At 37.3% G+C, this 18,071-nt stretch overlaps 1 protein-coding gene and 1 pseudogene across 1 annotated transcript in view; one reads left to right on the top strand and one right to left on the bottom strand.

Annotated features, from left to right (window-relative positions):
* Positions 1 to 18,071, top strand: part of ABCB5 (ATP binding cassette subfamily B member 5) — a 220,434-nt gene that overhangs the window by 145,299 nt on the left and 57,064 nt on the right. The window contains 3 exon segments of the mRNA XM_077122218.1: positions 10,417 to 10,588; positions 10,591 to 10,619; positions 17,475 to 17,575. Of these exon segments, the coding sequence (XP_076978333.1) occupies positions 10,417 to 10,588; positions 10,591 to 10,619; positions 17,475 to 17,575 (302 nt within the window).
* LOC143678870 (pleckstrin homology domain-containing family A member 3 pseudogene) lies at positions 5,515 to 8,531 on the bottom strand (annotated as a pseudogene).

Here is an 18,071-nt window from a genome sequence, read left to right as displayed (position 1 = left end):
TCCAATTTTCTTATAAGTATTTTCTTAAAGAGATCATAGCATAATAATTCTTTTGTTTTTGGCTTATTTTGCATAACACATTGTCCCCAATATTCATTCAGCTCATTACATGCCACACGATATCATTCCTTTTTTGTAGCTGCACAATATTCCATCGTATATATATCATGATTTGCCATTCAGCTTCTCAGTCATTGTGCCCTTCTGCCCCTCCATCCAATGGTCATCATGCATAATGACCAAAATAAACAAATCATGTCTTACAGTGTCCTCCTGTGATTGTACAGTCAGCAGCACTCTCAATTTTAGACAATTTTCATTGGTCTAACAAGATAAAGAACTGATAAGCACAGCCTCTCCTAATATCAAATCAAAACTTTCCCTGATACCCCATTTGGAGAATGTCTTATATTTTTGCAAGCAGTGGGGACAACCAAATCAATAAGCTGAGCACTCGATCTTGGGGTAAGCTCCTATGAAACTTATTCCTGCAAAAGATAGGCCAAGCCTACTTAAAATTGTACCTAAGTGTCACCCCTAGAGAACCTCTTTTATTGCTCAAATATGGCCTCTTTCTCTAAGCCCCAACTTGGCAGGTGAATTCACTGCCCTCCTCCCTGTGTGGGACATGACTCCCAGGGGAGTAAACCTCCTTCCAACATGGGACTGAACTCCTGGAATGAGCTAGGAACCTGCATCATGGGAGAAAACCTTCTTGACCAAAAAGGGGAAGAGAGAAATGAGATAAAATGAAGTTTCAGTGGCTGAGAAATTTCAGAGTTGAGAGGTTATCCTGGTGGTTATTCTTATGCATTATATAGATATCCCCTTTTTTAGTTTATGGTATATTGGAGTGGCTGGAGGGAAGTACCTGAAATTGTTGAGCTGTGTTATAGTAGCCTTAATTCTCAAAGACGATCATAAAAAGATATGACTTTTACAATGTGACTGTATAATTGTGAAAACCTGTCTCTGGTGCTCCTTTTATCCAAGGTATGGACAGATGAATAACAAAATCTGGATAAAAATAAATACATAATAGGGTGAATAAGGGGTAACATAATTGGGTAGATGGAAATACTAGTGGTCGATGAGAAGGAGGGATGAGGGGTATGGAATATATGAGGTTTTTTCTTTTTTCTTTTTATTTCTTTCTCTGGAGTGATGCAAATGTTCTAAAAAATGATCATGGTGATGAGTACACAACTATGTGATGATATTGTGAGCCACTGATTGTACACCATGTATGGACTGTATGTATGTGAAAATTTGTCAATAAAAATGTAAAAAAAAAAAAAAAGAACCACAAAGCTTTCATAATAGGCAAAAAAAAAAGAAAGAAAGAAAGAAAGAAAATGGGCTTTGTTTTAAGATTTCTGGGATGTGAATCTCAGCTTCACAGTTATTATCCTGTGAGTTTGGTCATTACTTTTTTACCTTAAAATGGAGATAACTGACTATTATTGTAAGGATTAAGTGAGATATCTAATTCATATTACATGGCTCTCATAATAGGGACTTAATAAAGTTATTGTTAAGCTGAAAAAAAAAACTTCCCCTGATCTCTTGTCCCTACCCCCTATTATCTACCCCTAGTATTGCCATGGTACTGCTGATGTCTTCCTGTAAACTATAAGCCATAGTATGTTGTTTTAGTTTTCACCCATACCCCTCTATTATTGACTGTGCACAGTCAAACCTTTGAAGTAGTTCATGTGAGAATTTATTTATCATCGTATATTTAGTCAATGGGATACATGTCACTATACATCCCCTTTCAATCATATTCACCTTCGTATGGCAATGTTGCTTCTATCCCTACTAATTTGCTATTATTCTATCCATTCCCTTACATTTAAGTTCAACCTATATTCTACAGCATAAAACTCTGAGATTACATTTACCAGAATCATAATACCAGAAACACACAGTATCTACCCTATTGTGTCTTGCTTATTTCACTCAGCATTATGTCCCCAAGGTTCAACCATGTTGTCATGTGCTTCATTTTGTCTTACTGCTGCATAATATTCCATCATTTATTTATCCACTCATCTGTTGATGGGTATTTGGATTGTCTCCATCTTTTGGCAATTATGAATAGTGCCACTATGAACATTGATGTGCCCATATCTGTTCATATCACTGCTCTCAGCAATTCTGGGTATATACTAAGTATTGGTATTGCTGGGTCATAGGGAAACTCAATATTTAGGTGATTACCAAACAGTTTTACACAGTGGCTGTACCATTATACATGCCCACCAATAGTGAATAAATTTTCCAGCTTCTCCACATCCTTTCCAACATTTATAGTTTTCTGTTTAATAGCAGCCATTCTTAGAGGTGTGAGGTGATAACTCATTGTAGTCTTGCTTTGCATTTCCCTTATAGCTATGAAAATGAGCCTCACTTCATGTGCTTTTTAGCCATTTACATTGCTCTTTGGAAAAGTAGCTATTCCTATCCTTTGCCCATTTTATAATTGGGTTGTTTGTTCTTTTGTTGTTGAGTTATATAACTTCTTTACATACACAGGACATCAAACCTTTATCTGATAGGTGGTTTCCAAATATTTTCTCCCATTGAGTTGGCTGTCACTTCTTTTTTGTCAAAGTTCTTTGAGGCACAGAAACTTTTGATTTCAAGGAATTCCCATTTATCTATTTTTTTCTTTCATTATTTGTACTTCCTATTACTGGGTCTGGACAATGTTTCTGTACATTTTCTTCTAGGACTTTATGGTACTGGCTCTTATATTTAGATGTTTGGTCCATTTCAATTAATATTTATATAGGGCATAAGGTAGGGGTCCTCTTTCATTCTTTTGGCTATTGATATCCAGTTCTCCCATGCCTATTTATTGAAAACACTATTCTGTCCCAGTTCAGTGGATTTGGGGACCTTGTCGAACATCAATTGACCATAGATTTGGTGGTCTGTCTTTGCACTCTCGATTTGATTCCATTGGTCAATACTTCTATCTTTATGCTGCTTTGACCACTGAGGCTTTATAATAAGCTTTAAAGTCAGGAAGTATTAGTCCTCCCACTTTGCTTTTCCTTTTTAGGATATCTTTAGTTAATTGAGGTCTCTTTCCCTTCCAAATAAATTTGATAACCAGTCTTTCCAAATCTTCAAAGTAGGTTGTTGGAATTTTGATTGGTATTGCATTGAATCTGTAGATCAGTTTGAATAGAATTAACATCTTAACAAAATTTAACCTTCCTATCCATGAACATGGAGTCTTTCCACTATTTAGATCTTCTTTGATTTATTTTAGCAATGTTTTGTTGTTTTCTGTGTATAGGTCCTTCACATACCTGATTAAGCTTATTCTTGATAAGCTTGATTCTTTTGGTTGTTATGTTGAATGGAATTTTTTCTTAATTCTCTCCTCAATCTCTCATTATTAAGTATGATACTGGCTATAGGTTTTTCATATATGCCCTTTATGATATTGAGGAAGTTTCATTCAATTCCTACCTTTTGAAGTATCTTTATCAGGAGAGGGTACTGAATTTTGTCAATGCTTTTTCAGCATCAATCAATATGATCATGTGAATTTTCCCTTTTGATTTGTTAATGTGTTGATTTTGTTGATTAATTTTCTTGTGTTGAACCATCCTTGCATTGCTGGAATAAACCCCACTGGTCATGACATAGAGTGCTTTTAATGTGTGAGTGGATTAAATTTGCTAGTATTTTCTTGAGAATTTTTGCATCTATATTCATGAGGAAAATGGTCTGTAGTTTTTCTTTCTTGTAGTGCCTTTATCCAGTTTTGGTATTAGAGTGATGTTAGCTTCATAAAATGAGTTAGATAGCATTCCTTTTTCCTCATTTTTTTAGAAGGGTTTGAGCAGAATTGGTGTTAGTTTTCTTTGGAATGTCTGATAAAATTCCCCTGGGAAGCAGTCTGGTATGGGTTTTTCTTCTTAGGAAGATTTTTAATGATTGATTGAATCTCTTTACTTGTAATTGGCTTGTTGAGGTCTTCTATTCTTCTTGAGTCGCTTGTTCGTGTTTTCTAGAAATTTGTTCATTTCATAGAAGTTGTCTAGTTTATTGGCATATAATTATTCATAGTATCCTCTTATGATTTTTAAATTTTCTTCAGGACCCATGGTAACAACCCCCCTGCAGGTTCTGACTTTATTTGCATCCTCTCTCCTTTTGACATAAGAAACAAAAACGTGTGTCTCATTTGTGAATTTACCATGAGACCCAAATATAGAAATAAAATCAAAGTCATAAAGAATACTACTTGCATTTGGCAAAGATTAAATAGAACATAAAAAATATAAAAAATACAATGTATTATATGATGAGTTTGAATGCAGAAACCATATATTTTTATTCATCTGATTAACTTAAAAACACCAAATCACTTTGTTTTAAAGTGCTCCTCATCCAAGAAGTTGGACAAAGAGTTCACTCCAAAGTGAATTTAAAAGTTTACAAGGCAAACACTGACAGCAGATATGGGCAAGCACTACCAAAAAGTGCTATTTGTTCTTTCACTAAATTATGCCATTTTCTGAAATGATGAAAAGAATTCCTCATAACAGAATTTCTTTTTTGTATAAATATTCATAAGTTTTTAAATGTCTCTAGAGAGTTAAAGGAGCTGCAAACATTTATAGCTTACAACAGCAGTTTAATGTCTATTTTAGGGAAAAAAAGCACTAAAATCCTCTTCCACTGAAAGTCATTTATTTCTCTAGTGTTAATTGAGCAAGGTCACTACCATATTGACCACTTTTCTATAATACCTGTATATACATCTTAAATTTGGTAGGTCACAGAAGTTTGAATGTAATCATTTTTCGATGCAACAGAAAAATAAATAAATAAAAATTAAATATTTTAACCAACATTTGGTATTGACAAATCAGTAGTGTCAACTTCACATATGAAGGACAGCATGGTCTGGTTTTTAAAAACTCCTCAATGTGTCATAGTATTTGGGTTAAAAATATTTACAATATTAAGTATTCCTTTTTGCTTAAAGGAACACAACACAAACACCATCAAGCTGTTATTATAATTCATGTTTAGCTGGGGTAAAGGGACCATTTATATGTTCCATGGCGCACGTTACATATATCACACTCCTGTCACACTGAAACCTTCTGTCTATAAGATTTCTCGTTGATAAACTACAATGTGCACTGACCAAGGTTTCAGTCCCTCAGTTTGTTTGTTTGTTTTTAATCTACATTTGTCCTTATGAGTCAAAATGTTACACCATCATTTGTTAAAAAGAAAAGAAAGCTGGACATTCACACTGTGAAGTTATTAGGAAAATACTCTTGCAAACAAACTATATAAAGATAAAATACACTTCAAAGTTTTGTGGGTTGTTTTTGGGTTTGGTTTTGGTTTTACATTAGTCTATAAAGTGCAGAGAAATCCTAGGTAAAGAGAAAAACAATAGTTTTTCCTATTACAATAGTTTAATCACAGCAGTTTTTGCACAATAATTGGAGGAAGTTGGACACTTCAGTTTCCTCAGGAAGAGAAGGAAGGAAGAGGATCTTCTAATTCAGATTTTTTGGGCCATTAATCTGCTTTCTTCAGGAATGGTTACAGATGCCATGTCTCCATTAAATGCATTTCCTGAGCAGTGAGCAGTCTATCTGGGTCTTCAAGGGAACTACCGTTACAAGAGTCTGTAACTGAGTAGGTTCCTTGGCATCGCTGGGATCATCTGTGATCTGTAGTTCCTGGTCTTTTACTGGGTGGCTACTCCTGTCGGACCTGCAAGGACCGGGGTGTCTGACAGACGCTTCGGCATATGAACAGGAGAAGGTGACACAGGAGAAACTCGGGGATCGGGACGGGGCATGGAAACATCTCTGTTAAACTTGGCTTCACTCTCTTCACACATTCCTCAAGTGCTGTGATGAACGTATCACAGGGAGCACCAAGCAAAGAGGAGGCTTCGTTCATGTTTCCCACGTTGGAAGATGAACAGCTCTCATTCTGGTGAACAAGTTCTTGGATTGTGTGAACTTGCTCCATTAGGAGGTCACAGTAGAGGTGAAGTTCAGGCGTTTTGATTTTAGAGTGTCACTGGTTTCACTCATTTCTTTTTCTTTTTTAGTCCGAGTATCAGTCAAACATGCTTTGGAGCACCCCAGAGCCACCAGATACCTGTCTTTCAACTGCATTCACCGCTTTCATGTAGAAATGCTGCTCTCCTGCAATGATTAATTCCATTCTTGTGTCGAATCCTGAATGGACTTTAATTTCACAGCCTGCCACTTTATTCTTCCTTTGCTCCCTCTACACACATCATCCTGTGAATCACAGTAGGACAGGATTCCATCATCTAAAACAAGCCGAGGCTGCCAAGCTGTGAGATGGTTGGTCCACTCACACAGAGGACTCTCCTTGTTGCTGAGCCAGGCGCTGTGACCGGGATGTCGCAGAGCCCAGGCTGGCCCTCTCCTTGGCCGGATGACACCGGCCGGCACCAATTGGCCCTCAGATTGCACGTGTCGCGGGTATGTAACGACCCTTAGAGGCCCCGACTGCGGGTGCCGTGTGGCGCTCAGGGACTGTGAGGTGCGGGCTCAGGCATTGCGAGATGCATCTAGGAACAAGTCTCGGTGGCAGGAGCAGTGACTACAACACGGCTGAAGCTAGCCTCCAGCTCCTGTATCCGCGCCCGATGTTCCTTCCTCCTCTCCTGCCCTCCTTCCCCCAGAGGAAGGGGGTTTGTTTCTCATCTTGCTTTTTAATATTGGCATTTAGGGCAATAAATTTCCCTCACAGCGCTGCCCTTGCTGCCTCCCATAAGTTCTCGTATGTTGTATTCTTATCTTGATTTGCTCCAGATAGTTACCGATTTCGCTAGCAATTTCTTCTTTGCACCACTGATTGTTTGAGAGTCTGTAGTTTAATCTCCATATGCTTGTGAAAGTTTTGATTCTTTGGTGGTTATTAATTTCCAGCTTCATTCCATTGTGATTAGAAAAAGTGCTTTGAATAATTTCAATCTTATTAAATTTATAGAGACCTGTTTTATGTGCCAGCATATGATCTATCCCAGAGAATGTTCCATGGGCACAAGAGTAGGCCTGTTTGGATTTACTCTATTTGGACTTTTTTGGGCTTCTTATTTGCATAATTATGTCTTTATAACGGTTGGGTGTTTTCCCCCATTATCTCTTCAACTAACCTTCCTATCCCTTTACTCTGCTTTTTTTCTTCATGGACACCAATGATTCTTATACTTGTGCACTTTGCGTTGTCCATCATTTCCTTGAAATCCATTTCCATGTTTCCCATCTTTCCTGCCATTTGTTCTTTTGTGCACTCCAGTTCAATTGTCCTGTCTTCTAGCTGGCTTATTCTTTCTGCTGCTTCAACAAATCTGGTATCATGTATCTCTAATATATTTCTAATTTGGTCTATGGTATCTTTCATCTCTGTGAGATGTGCTATATTTCTACTTATCCTTTCAAATTCTTCTATAGGCTCTTCCATTATCTACTTGATATCCTTTATGTCATTATGAACAGCCTTGATTAGCTCCAAGTTCTGTGTCCCCTCCGGTGATTTGATTTGGTTATTTGGCTGAGCTGTGTCTGCCTGAGTCATCACGTGCTTTGTAATTTTCTGTTGCATTTGGAGTATTTGATTATCTTAATGAGGTAGGTTATTTTGCAAGTTGTTTTCCTCTACTCACCTAAGGTTTTGTATTTGGCTGGATTTGCATTGAAGATCTCCTTTTGCATTTGATACATCAGTAATTCCCTGCTAACCCAAAGCCTAAATCTTATGAAGAGAATGTAATTCTATATGAGGGTCCATTTATAGGCTAGGCAGGGGTGTACGCACATAGGTCAGTGGCAGAACACCCACCCGCCAGGGGGAGATTTGGGCTCAACTCCTAGCACATGCACCAAAAAAATAAAATAAAATAAAAAATAAACACCTCAGTAATAGTAGGCCCCAAAGCCAGAAGGAGACACCCCACAATATATTTGGAATGAGCTCAGACTGGTGTCCACAGAAGGAAAAACAAAAACAAAAACTAGGTTGTTTGCTGGACTGCACTTACTGCCTCTTCCCGGCAGATGGCGGTCATATACCACCTCTTACCCTTGGGCCCACCTCTCCCCAGTGGCAGCAGGCAGCTGAGTAAGATGGCATGTGTGGCAGGGAGCAGTTCCCAGCACACGGCAGAGCAAGTAGTTCCAGTGCGAGGAATGGGGTAGCTCATCACAGTGTCTTGCACTCAGCAGAGCTGCCACAGTGCCCAACAGGAGAGCTATTCATGGTGCTTGGTGGGACAGCTGATCTCAGCACCCTGTCAGAGTGACTTTTCACCGTGGACGATTAGGTGTGCCTCGGGCTCCCCATGGATGCAGACACCTGCAGAGCCATGCAACGAATTTTCCCAAGCTAGCTGCCAGGGCAAGGTGGAGTGACCCGCACTTCCTGCATACCGCCGCCCTCCCACAGTGAGGTCATGGCCAAACAGACCTACCCTGTTCTTCCCATCCTGACATTCCCATCTTTCGTCCAGAACCTCTTTATGAAATGTCGAGGACCCTCTCCCTGGAACTGCAGTCTTGGTCGTTTGTTCTGTCCCCTTTCTTGTTTTTCCACCAAGCAGGGATGAATCCAGCCTACCCTACTCCATCATCTTCCTGGAAGCTTGAATATCTTTTTGTGTTAGAAAAGACAATATTGAGATAACTGATAAAGTTTGAATGGAGTCTGAGGATTAGATGTTAGTTATACAGCTGATGTTAATTTCTTGATTTTTTGATGGTGTTACGTGGTTATGAAAGAGAATGTACTTGTTTATAGGAAATCACCCCTAAGTATCCAGGGGAGAGATGGCATCGGGTCAACAACTTACAGCGGAGTGGTTCAGGAAAAAGAGTTCCTTATTCATCGGTTACAAGCTGCATCACTTTGGATAAGCTATCTTGTCTCTCTGTCTTCATTTTCTCATCTATACTATGGTAAGATTAATGGTATCTATCTCTTACTGCTGCTATGAGATTAAATGACACAATGAAGATAAGGTATTTAATTAATGCTCAGTAAAAGTTAGCTATTTATTTAGTGCCTGTACATATCAGCTACACTTGTAGTATAAACATTATGGTCACTGACCTTTATTTTTCATCCTTTCTCATACTTTGGCCCTATTTTAAACTGCTTTCTCTTTTGCCCCTTTTTTTCCTGCCTGTGTTGGTCTCCATTCCATTTCAACTCCTGTCTCTCTAGCACAAAGTTTCAAACTAAAAATACATGGATTTTGAATTCAGATGGCATGAGTTATAGCCCTTGAATTTTTTAACATCTTAACTGGTATAATTCACGAGAATGATAAATGTACAAAAAATAAAATGTACAAAAAATAAGTTTTTACAGATTTTATAATGCAGGACTTACCATTAAAATGAAAATTGACAGTCACTCTAGAATATCATTAAAGGATTAATTAGATTAATTTAGTAAATATGGAAGCTAGAATATAGCATTCTCTTTCTTTTTACTCTTTATGAGATAGAATATGCAAAAGCCTCATAAACGACTCAAATACTTAAATCAAATCATCTTTTCCAAATATGTACATTTTAAGCACATCTGTTATACATGGAATGCATCTTAATGCTGTTAATTATTAAAATTTGTGTTTTCCTATAAAATTGCTAGGAAATATAACAACTTTTATAACAGTGAAAAGTGCTTAACTGAAAATTGACTCTGTTTTCCAGTTAGTTATAATTTAACTTTGATTCTGCTATTTTCAAGCAGAATTATGTGTGTGTATGTGTGTGTGTGTGCGTAGCTACCATAGAAAAGCAACTTTATTTAAATTTGAGTTGTGTAAGTTAAAGTCGAAAAGGTATTGTATGTGTGTACTTGTTGTTTTTATTATTGTTGACCACTAGGTAGGGTGCAGGGAAACAAGGAAAGTATGTCTGTCTACCTATCACTGAGAAAACAAAAGAAATCCTGCAACTTAAGCAGTTCATTTCATTTAACTTGGATAGGGGTGTAAAACCCTGCAAAGCTACTTACATAGAGCACATAAAAGTCTCTCTCTAAGCAGGCAGTATTTAATTTCTGTCACGCTCTATGCAGTCTTCATAGATTGTTCCTACGAATGTATAGATAGTTTAGTATTCCCAAACTAAAAGCCAATTCATTTCAATTCACCATATTGGATTTAAGGAAGAAAATAAAAGTGAAATAATTCCTTAATAGAGGACATTTTAAACATATTTGTATCAGTTCATCTCTAAGTATTAATCAAAAGTGTAAATTTTAAAAGATTAATCCTAAAAAAGAACACTTACTTTATTTTGCAAAAAACTATACTAGGAATTCTTGTAAATTTAAAGCTAACTTTTTTTCTTTTCAAAATATATCTGACTATAGGCAACAGGTTCAAGGATTGGGGTCCTAACACAAAATTCAACTAGCATGGGACTGTCAGTTATCATTCCCTTCATATATGGATGGGAGAGGACACTCTGGATTTTGAGTATTGCTCCAGTGCTTGCTTTGACAGGGATGATTGAAACTGCAACAATGACTGGATTTGCCAACAAAGTAAGCAAGAACTTAAGCATGCTGGAAAGGTAAAATGAAGATTTATTGCCATCATATACATTTTAAGAGAAAAAACAGAGTTCCAATCATTATGATGTTAGCTTCATCTCTTAGAATCTGTGGTGTATATATGCATATATACTACTATATATATAGATATATAAATTATTATAGCAATATGATACAGGGTTTACAGTGTGGGCCCTCAAGCCAGATTAGCTGAATCAGAATCCAGATCTTCTCGCAAACGTATGTATGACATGGGAAGGTTATTTAAACCTTACTGGACTTCAGTTTCCTCATCTGTAAAACGGAGATAAATAGTAGTATCCACTTACAGACCTTTGCGAGGATTAGGCAAAACATTTAGAATAGTGTCTGGAAGATTCAATGGTTTCAGGCATTGCTACTGTTACCATGTCATGAGGATTTTGCTAAGCACATGCTTCCCCATCCTCTGATTGTTAAATCACTTAAATTTATTTGAACAATTCTACTGGATATTTTATTTTTCAAAATAAATGGGAAATAAAATAGTGCTTTTATTATTTAGGGAAATAATATACGGCAATACACTGAGATTGAAGGTGCCTAAAACAAAGCTTTTGCAACAAAGAACATTTTTATACTGAATTTTATACAATTTATTATTTGGAAATGCTTTGACATGTTTACGCTTCTAAGAAATCATATATAGGAAGATAATCATATCATTGCAGATGCAAGGAAAAAGAATAGTAAAATCAACAAATGGAAAGAGAAGTCTTTTTTTAATACATATTCTGTTCTACATATATAATCAGTAATTCACAAAATCATCACATAGTTGCATATTCATCATCATGATCATTTCTTAGAACATTTGCATCAAATTCAGAAAAAGAAATAAAAGATAACATAAAAAGAAATAAAATGAAAACAAAAAAAAATTATACATACCATACCCCTTACCCCTCCCTTTCATTGATCACTAGCATTTCAAACTAAATTTATTTTAACATTTGTTCCCCCTATTATTTATTTTTATTCCATATGTTCTACTCATCTGTTGACAAGGTAGATAAAAGGAGCATCAGACACAAGGTTTTCACAATCACACAGTCACATTGTGAAAGCTATATTATTATACAATCATCATCAAGAAACGTGGCTACTGGAACACAGCTCTACATTTTCAAGCAATTCCCTCCAGCCGCTCCATTACATCTTGAATAACAAGGTGATATATGCTTAATGCATAAGAATAACCTCCAGGATAACCTCTCGACTGTTTGAAATCTCTCAGCCATTGACACTTTGTCTCCTTTCACTCTTCCCCCTTTTGGTCGAGAAGGTTTTCTCAATCCCTTGATGCTGAGTCTCAGCTCATTCTAGGATTTTTCTCAATCCCTTCATGCTGAGTCTCTGCTCATTCTAGGATTTCTGTCCCACATTGCCAGGAAGGTCCACACTCCTGGGAGTCACATCCCACGCAGACAGGAGGAGAGTGGTGAGTTTGCTTGTTGTGTTGGCTGGAGAGAGAAGCCACATCTGAGCAACAAAAGAGACTCTCTTGGGGGTGACTCTTAGGCCTAATTTTAAGTAGGCTTGACCTATCCTTTGTGAGGTTAAGTTTCATATGAACAAACCCCAAGATTGGGGGCTCAGCCTATAGCTTTGGTTGTCCACACTGCTTGTGAGAATATCAAGAATTCAACTAGGGGGGTTGAATTTTCCCCTGTTCTCACCATTCCCCGAAGGGGACTTTGCAAATGCTTTTCCACTCACTGATCAAATCACTCTGGGATTCATTGGGGCATCACTCTGGACAAACCAACAAAATCTCATGTCCTACTCAAGGTTCCATGTACTTATGTTGTTCAACCAACTATCTACATAAGTTATATTAGGACATACACTAGTCAAAATATAAATTTTGTACCAAATAAACATGTTTTGCTTTAGTCTCACACACAAGTTGAAATTTTTAAATATTAATTACCATCAATTTTCAGCACCCTGCAGTAATGATATTCCTTTGTTCTTCCTCATGCAAAACCATTTTTTTAATTTGTACATTTAGTCACTATCATTATACACTCTAGGCGTTCCTAGATTATATCATCTCAATTTTTAGCATCTATTTTTCTTTGTGATTTCATTTATGCCTCCAGCCATCCTCCCTCTATCATTCTCACATTCAGCTTCATTCAGTGTTTTAACATAATTGTACTACAGATAGGTAGTATTGTGCTGTCCATTTCTGAGTTTTTATATTCAGTCCTGTTGCACAATCTGTATTCCTTCAGCTCCAATTACCCAATATCTTACCCTATTTCTATCTCCTGATGGTCTCTGTCACCAACAAAATATTCCAAGTTTGTTCACTCATGTCAGTTCATATCAGTGAGACCATACAGTATTTGTCCTTTTGTTTTTGGCAAATCTCACTCAGCATACTGTCCTTAAGGTCCATCCATGTTGTTACATACTTCATAACTTTATTCTGTCTTACAGCTGCATAATATTCCATCATATGTATATGCAACAGTTTGTTTTGCCACCTATCTGTTGATGGACATTTTGGCTTTTCCATCTCTTGGTAATTGTAAATAATGCTGCTATAAATATTGGTGTGCAAATGTCCATTTGTGTCCTTGCCCTCATGTCCTTTGAGTAGAGACAACACATAGATGGATCCAGTTTTTTAATCCATTCTGCCAGTCTATGTCTTTTGATTGGGGAGTTTAGTATTAACATTCAGTGTTATTACTGCATGGGTAGTACTTTCTTCTACTATTTTGCCTTTTGGATTTTATATGTCATATCTAATTTTCCTTCTTTTTACCTTTACTCATAGTCTTCCTTTCTACACTCTTCTCCATACCTCTCTCTTCTGTCTTCGTATCTGTCTCTAGTGCTCCCTTTAGTATTTCGTGCAGAGCTTGTCTCTTGGTCACAAATTCTCTCAGTGATTTTTTGTCTGAAAATGTTTTAATTTCTCCCTCAATTTTGAAGGACAGTTTTGCTGGATATAGAATTCTTGGTTGGCAGTTTTTCTCTTTTAATAATTTAAATATATCATCCCACTGTCTTCTCGCCTCCATGGTTTCTGCTGAGAGATCTGCGCATAGTCTTATTGGGCTTCCCTTGTATGTGATGGATTGCTTTTCTCTTGCTGCTTTCAAGATCCTCTCTTTCTCTTTGACCTCTGACATTCTGACTAGTAAGTGTCTTGGAGAATGTCTATTTGGATCTATTCTCTTTGGGGTGTGCTGCACTTCTTAGATCTGTAATTTTAAGTCTTTCATAAGAGTTGGGAAATTTTCAGTGATAATTTCTTCCATTAGTTTTTCTCCTCCTTTTCCCTTCTCTTCTCCTTCTGGGACACCCACAACACATATATTTGTGCGCTTCATATTGTCATTCAATTCCCTGAGTCCCTGCTCATATTTTTCCATTTTTTCCCCTGTAGTTTCTGTTTCTTGTTGGATTTCAGATGTCCCATCCTCCAGTTCACTAATCCTATGTTCTGTCTCTCGAAATCTACCATTGTAGGTTTCCATTGTTTTTTTCATGTCCTCTACCGTGCCTTTCATTCCCATAAGTTCTGTGATTTGTTTTTTCAGACTTTTGACTTCTTCTTTTTGTTCATTTCTTGCCTTCTTTATATCCTCTCTCAAATCATTAATTTGGTTTTGATGAGGTTTTCCATATCTGTTCGTATATTCTGAATGAATTGTTTCAGCTCCTGTAACTCATTTGAATTGTTGGTTTGTTCCTTTGACTGGGCCATATCTTCAATTTTCCTAGTGTGATTTGTTATTTTTTGCTGGTGTCTAGGAATTTAATTACCTTAATTAGTTTATTCTGGAGATTGCTTTCACTTCTTTTACCTAGGGTTTTTTTGCTGGATGAATTTGTTTTCTGTCTGTTCTTTGACTTTCAGTTCAGCTTTATCTGGACCTCTAGCTTAGGTTTTGTTTAACTGAGGATAATTTTTTGGTTCTTGTTTTCTTGTTTCTTGCCCTGATTGTATTGTGCCTTTTTCCCCCCATACTTAGGAGGGTCTACTTAGGTATTATAGACCCCAGCCGATTTTCCCAGACCAAACTGGTCTCCTATCAGGAGGAAAGAGTCACCTGCATCAGTTTTCCCTGAGGGTGAGACCCAGCAGGTTGAAAGACTTTCCTGTGAAGTCTCTGGACTCTGTTTTTCATACCCTGCCCAGCATGTGGCAATTGTCTGCCTGTGAGTCCCACCAGCATAAGATGATGCAGTACCTTTAACTTTGGCAGACTCTCCCTGTTGGGGGCATGGTGGAGATGGAGGAGAGGTTTTAGGCTGGTTTTAATGGCTTCAAATTACCAAGCCCTGGGGTCTGAATTCCTTGAGGGAGGGATTCCACCTGAGTTGGGCTTCACCCCTCCCCTGGGGAAGGCAAAGGCTCCAGACAAGCTCTCAAACAATCTTGTTTCTGCCTATGTCTGAGGCAGTTGCAGCCTGAGAAGTCCTGCCGCTGAATCCAGAGGCAGTCAAGCCTTTGTAGAAACACAGCCACAAAAACCTCTGTTTCCTTTTTTTTTTTTCTTATTCTGTCAGCCCTGCCCCCTCGGCTCTGGGGCAAAATCAGTGACCTCGCTTTGGCCAGGTTCACCTGAGCTGGGGGCCTATTTTTAGTAGTCAGAACTTGTTAATTAATTCCACAATTGGTGTTTGGTTGGGCTTAGCCCCTGCTGCTGGTAAAGTCCCTTTCCTGTCCCCTCTGGAAAGCAGCCTGTGGGAGAGGGGTGCCGGCCATGGAGGCTTGGGGAACTCACGGTTCTGGGGGGACTGGTAGCTGGTCCAGCAGGTCCAGACTGGGTTACACTGTGTGTCTGGTCACTGACTTGGCCCAGGAGCTGTTCTGTACTGTTTCTGATTATTTAGTAGTTTTTCTGGAGGAAAAACTAAAAGGCGCACATTGTTAAGCTGCCATCTTGCCCCGAAGTCCCCGAAAGAGAAGTCTTTTGATCCAACACTCTCCTCAACAAGGAACCCTTTGTACACCCTTCCTCCAGTAGCAGGCAGTACCCCACTTTTCCAGACGTCCTACCCTTGGAGGCCTTGGATAGAAGACTCGTTTTTCTTTCTTTAAGGGCCTTCTATCCTGTGCTTACTGGCTTTCATCTTAGCAGAGATCCAGAGGCCGTTCTCATGACATCACTTCAGAAGCTGCATCATGGAAACCCTGAGTTTTCTCTCAGCCACACACCCCAGGTCTTTACGTTGTTCTTCTCCTGATACGGTTTCAAAAATCTCCATCACATTAGTAAACAGCCTCTGAATATACAAATATCATACATGGTCTGTATCACACTGATTGTATCATAGTCAACACATTAACAATATCATAAATATTCACAAACAGGGATGCCAAGCACATGACTTATCTGTTACCTAGTTTGCCTGACTCTTGGACCTTACTGTGTTTCTCACACTAGCTAAGGACCCTTGTGATGTCTGCTTGTGTTGTGAAGACTGAACTACCTAGCAAATATTTACCTAAGAGATAATGAAAAGTTATTTAGCCTTCTCTATATGCAAATTATCATAACTTCTAAATTAATGGGACCCTAATTTAATTATATTTTATTCTTTTTTTATGTCATGAGCTTTAGTTGTATCTGTGCCTTTTGTCCTAAGAAACATATAATTTTCATTTTTGTATCATCAGAGTAACCTCACACTGTCCAACCAGTAACATCAATCGAACAAATTGACTTCTTTCCCTGTAGCTTTTCATCAGACTTATAATTTATCAAAATCTAACTTAGAATACAGACCAATGAATATATTCCTTCACTACTTACATATGTAGCTTTGGACAAATTATCAAATGTTTTATTTTTCTGTCTTAAAATACCCATATTAGTAAAGGCTGTTTTCTAAGGTTGTATGATTTTAGTCTTTTCTCCAGTGGAAAAAATGGCCACACAGCCTTTCATGTTCATTTTCATTTTTTTCTTTTCCTTAAACAGGTCTTCAGCATTCTTATCATTTTGACATTAGGGATTATGTTTCAAATGGCAGTTTGAATTCATTTTGAAATTCCTGACAGTTTAGGTAAACTCATTGTCAAAATCCAGGTAAGCTGACCTCAGTCCAGAAAGCTAGTCGTCTCCTGTAACCCGTGTTCTCTTTCAAATAAAGCTGGGTGTCCACATAGGTCTCTCTTTGTCTCACAGTTCACTCCGTCAGTATGAAAGCAGAATGTGAAAACAGGTTTCTCTTCAAGCCAACATGTGCTCTCATATCCAAAAAGTTACTCTGTGCCAAAAGTTGTCTCACTTTGGGTCACATACAACTGCATATTATTTTTGAAAACTATATAAACAGGGAGAAGCACTAAATATATTTGAATTGAATATATTTTTTAGTTTACAAGTTCAAATTAAGAAATCATTCTATCTTTTAAAGAACTTTATAGCCACACCTCTATGTTATTTTACTGGAATGTTCTAAAATCCTTTTGGTCGCTGTTTACATTTCTGTGCTAGAATAAAAGAATTATTTATTTAATTCTCCCTGCTATCTTTTTGAATGGTCTTGTAATTTATAATAAAACTCCTTTACAAAATTGTACATGAACGTAATGTTTACTAGTGTTACCCCCTTCCTGTGCAACCAGCTTAAATTGAAATTGAATAAAGATTTCAAGAGAGCTAAACTTAGATCAGTAGACTAAACTTTTCAAAAGAAATTTGTCTCAAGCCCATTATACTGAAATGTTATTTTCCTATCTTATTTTGGGGAAAGCTAAGAGTACATATCAAGTAAATTTATTGACTTGATGTACTTCACAACCAGGAGAAGTTTAACCATTACTAATTGTATTTCAATATTTTACTGTCCTATTTTATAAGATAGCAACTGAGGCTGTAGAAAATATACATACAATAGCGTCATTAACAAGAGAAAAAGCCTTTGAGCAAATGTATGAAGAGACTCTTCAAACTCAACACAGGTAATTGTAAATAAATACTGTCTCCATTAACTATATTTTATTCCTCTAAAAGCAGTTCTCCTGGATGACACCAATCTTCCCTAACAATGGCATTTCCATAATCTCTCATATAATTTCACCAAGAGAAGGTGAGAAGAAAAATCTAGAATAGACACAGTTAAAATAAATATTTGGGTCCTCCCACATTACCATTAGCTATTACCAAGTGTTTACATTTTTCTGATGTTCCTGAAACAAGATTGATGAAATAATACGTTCAAGAAGGAAATAAGTTTGTGCTGTCCTTTTTATGAAATCCCTAAAGTAGCTCACATTTGAAAATGAATATGTACCCAATAAATGTGCCATTCTTTTTCATATACACCAGCCCCCCTGATCACATTTACTTAGTAATACTCTTTGTATTCCATCAAGAGGTAAATCTGCACTCTTTTACAATCATACTTGTGACTTCCACTCTTCTAGTGGTGCAAAATTATGATAGAGAATATTTCTA

Source organism: Tamandua tetradactyla, chromosome 1, assembly GCF_023851605.1.
Source record: "Tamandua tetradactyla isolate mTamTet1 chromosome 1, mTamTet1.pri, whole genome shotgun sequence".
Classification (NCBI taxonomy): Eukaryota; Metazoa; Chordata; class Mammalia; order Pilosa; family Myrmecophagidae; genus Tamandua; species Tamandua tetradactyla.
This window is presented reverse-complemented; position numbering and strand designations above follow the sequence as displayed.